This window comes from Arachis hypogaea, chromosome 15 (genome assembly GCF_003086295.3).
Source record: "Arachis hypogaea cultivar Tifrunner chromosome 15, arahy.Tifrunner.gnm2.J5K5, whole genome shotgun sequence".
Classification (NCBI taxonomy): Eukaryota; Viridiplantae; Streptophyta; class Magnoliopsida; order Fabales; family Fabaceae; genus Arachis; species Arachis hypogaea.
The window spans coordinates 154,848,311-154,850,739 of record NC_092050.1 but is presented as its reverse complement, the minus strand read 5'-3'; the positions used below and the strand labels follow the sequence as shown (position 1 = coordinate 154,850,739).

At 36.1% G+C, this 2,429-nt stretch overlaps 1 protein-coding gene across 1 annotated transcript; it reads right to left on the bottom strand.

Annotated features, from left to right (window-relative positions):
- Positions 1-213: 213 nt before the first annotated feature.
- LOC112751567 (uncharacterized) lies at positions 214-2,122 on the bottom strand. The gene has a single exon (XM_025800739.3). It carries the CDS (start codon positions 2,007-2,009, stop codon positions 246-248), a length of 1,764 nt encoding a protein of 587 aa, XP_025656524.1. The 5' UTR covers positions 2,010-2,122; the 3' UTR covers positions 214-245.
- Between the last annotated feature and the right edge of the window lie 307 nt (positions 2,123-2,429).

Below are 2,429 nucleotides of genomic sequence, written 5' to 3'. Positions count from 1 at the left end.
TGTTATATATTATTATTATTATTATTATTATTGACGTCCAAAATAAGATTTATTTTTGTAGATGACTAGAATAAAACATTGCATAACCTTCTCAAGAAGGAGATTCTTACTCTGCTGGGTCTAATTTGAAAACAAAAAGCAGCATGGAAGTATCAATTTCTACACAACATCAAATTCTCAATTCAAATAAAGAACTAAGAGGTTATATTGATATATTTAAACAATTTTAGGTTATATTGATATATTCAAACAATTTTCTGCACAAATTCTTGAAAAGCATTCTCTCCTTTGTGCGTAGAGAGGTAATCTACAAGCAACTCCATGGTTGTAGCATTTGCTGCACAACCTTTGTCTTTCATAGTCTGAAAATATTTTAATGACTTCAGAACAGCATTTCGTCGTAGTAATCCTTGGATGAAGACGTTATATGTGCAGCTATCTGGCAAGCAGCCATGCTCTTCCATATTCATCAGCATTTCTTCAGCATCAATCAGAAGTCCTTCCCCACATAGACCTTGGATCATGATTGTATAAGTATATACATCAGGTTTCAAGCCTTTTGCTGGCAGACAAGAGAAGAGTTCTAGTGCATCATTTAGTTTTCCAGCATGGCACATCCCACGGAGCACCACATTATAAGTTTCAATATTAAGATCCAAATTATTCTTCTCCATTTCACTAAATAATGATATTGCATCGGAAATCAAATGACATTTGAATAGGCCATCCAATATTATGGCACAGCTCGATAGATCAGGATATTGACCAAATTTGTGCATTGTAAAAAACAATTCTTTAGCAGCTACCGGTTTACCCGCTTTGCAAAATCCATAGATAAGAGTATTCCAAGTCACAACATCCAGATTTAAACCTTTATTGATCATTTCACCCAAGAGATAAATAGCCTTATTAATCCGTTTCATCTTGCACCACCCATGGATTAATGAAGTATAAGTGTAGACGGTTGGTACGCATCCCTTGTGAACCATCAAATCAAATACTTTCATGGCTTCCTCCATTTGATTTTGGAAACAATAACCAGCAATCATTGAGTTATAGGTGACAACAGTAGGCTCCTCTCCCATTCGAACCATTTGACCAAATATGGCTCTAGCACTTGAAATCTTTCCCTCTTTACAAAGAGCATCCACTAAAATATTAAAAGTATGCGTATCCGGCATAATTCCCTTTTGTTTTCTCTCGCTCAGTAAAGACGCAGCCTCCTGCCATCTGCTGAAAGTACACAGTCCTTGAATCAAGCGATTGTAAGTGATAGTATCGGGTTGTATACCTTTTGTTCTCATTTCGGAGAATAGACTCAAAGCCTCAGATACCAGCCCATCCTTGCAAAGACTATCCACAATTGTGTTATAATCCATAACATCAAAACTTGGTTTGCAGTTTCTTGTTTCCGTGTTCCTTAGAATGGCAATGGCAGCAGGGGTGTTGCCCATCTTGCACAATCCATTTATAATTGCTCCAAACGTGTGGGTGTCGGGTTGATATCCCAAGTAATCCATGTGGTCAAGAAACCAAATAGCATAATCCACGTTGCCTTCAATACAAAGACCATTAACAATGGTGTTCAATGTGACCACATTGGGCTCCAAGCCGATTTTGAACATCATCCCCACGACAGAGAAGGCAAAGGGAGTGTGATTCAAACGGCACAGACAATTGACAACAATATTGAGTGTATAGATATCAGATTTGAGTCGTAAGGAGAACAAGTGTTTGATTAACGAAATGGCAGCTGTGTAATGCTTCATCTTAACAATAGAGCTAAACAAAAAGTTAAAGTCATTCACGCATGGCAAAGGGTTCATGGAAAGCATTTTGTCAAACAGATGCAGAGCAGAATCAAGGTTCTGGAGATTCCTAATAGAATTTACGAGATGGGGTCTGTCCTTGATGGCATCAAGAAAGGGTTTGGGACGAGAAAAAGTACCAAATTGAGATTGCTGCGGAAAGAAGCGCAGAGAAGCTCTAGTTGATGAACGCAACATCATTGGTGAGTGAAGAACGCAGCAGCTACGCTCGCCGCAAGGGTATGAAATTCATGGCGATAATGAAGGTGGTGATATGGATGGGATTGCGGGCTTGCGGCAGTGATTGGTGAAGACTGAAGAATCTTCACAAAGTATTAATTAATCAATTGCTGTACGGCTGTTGTACCTACTGAAAATTATAAATTAGTTATTAATTAATTGTTGTTTATTAAAATGACGAATTTGGCATTTGATGAAATTTTTTTATTTTATTACTGTAAGCAAATTTGATTATTTATACGTTGTAAGTTTAATTATTCTAATATAGCAGATTTAACTATTCTATTAATTGATTATTTATTAAAAAATATATATAATTATATATACAAACATATATAAATAAATATAAAAAACTGATTTTAATGACTGCTTTTTATTATA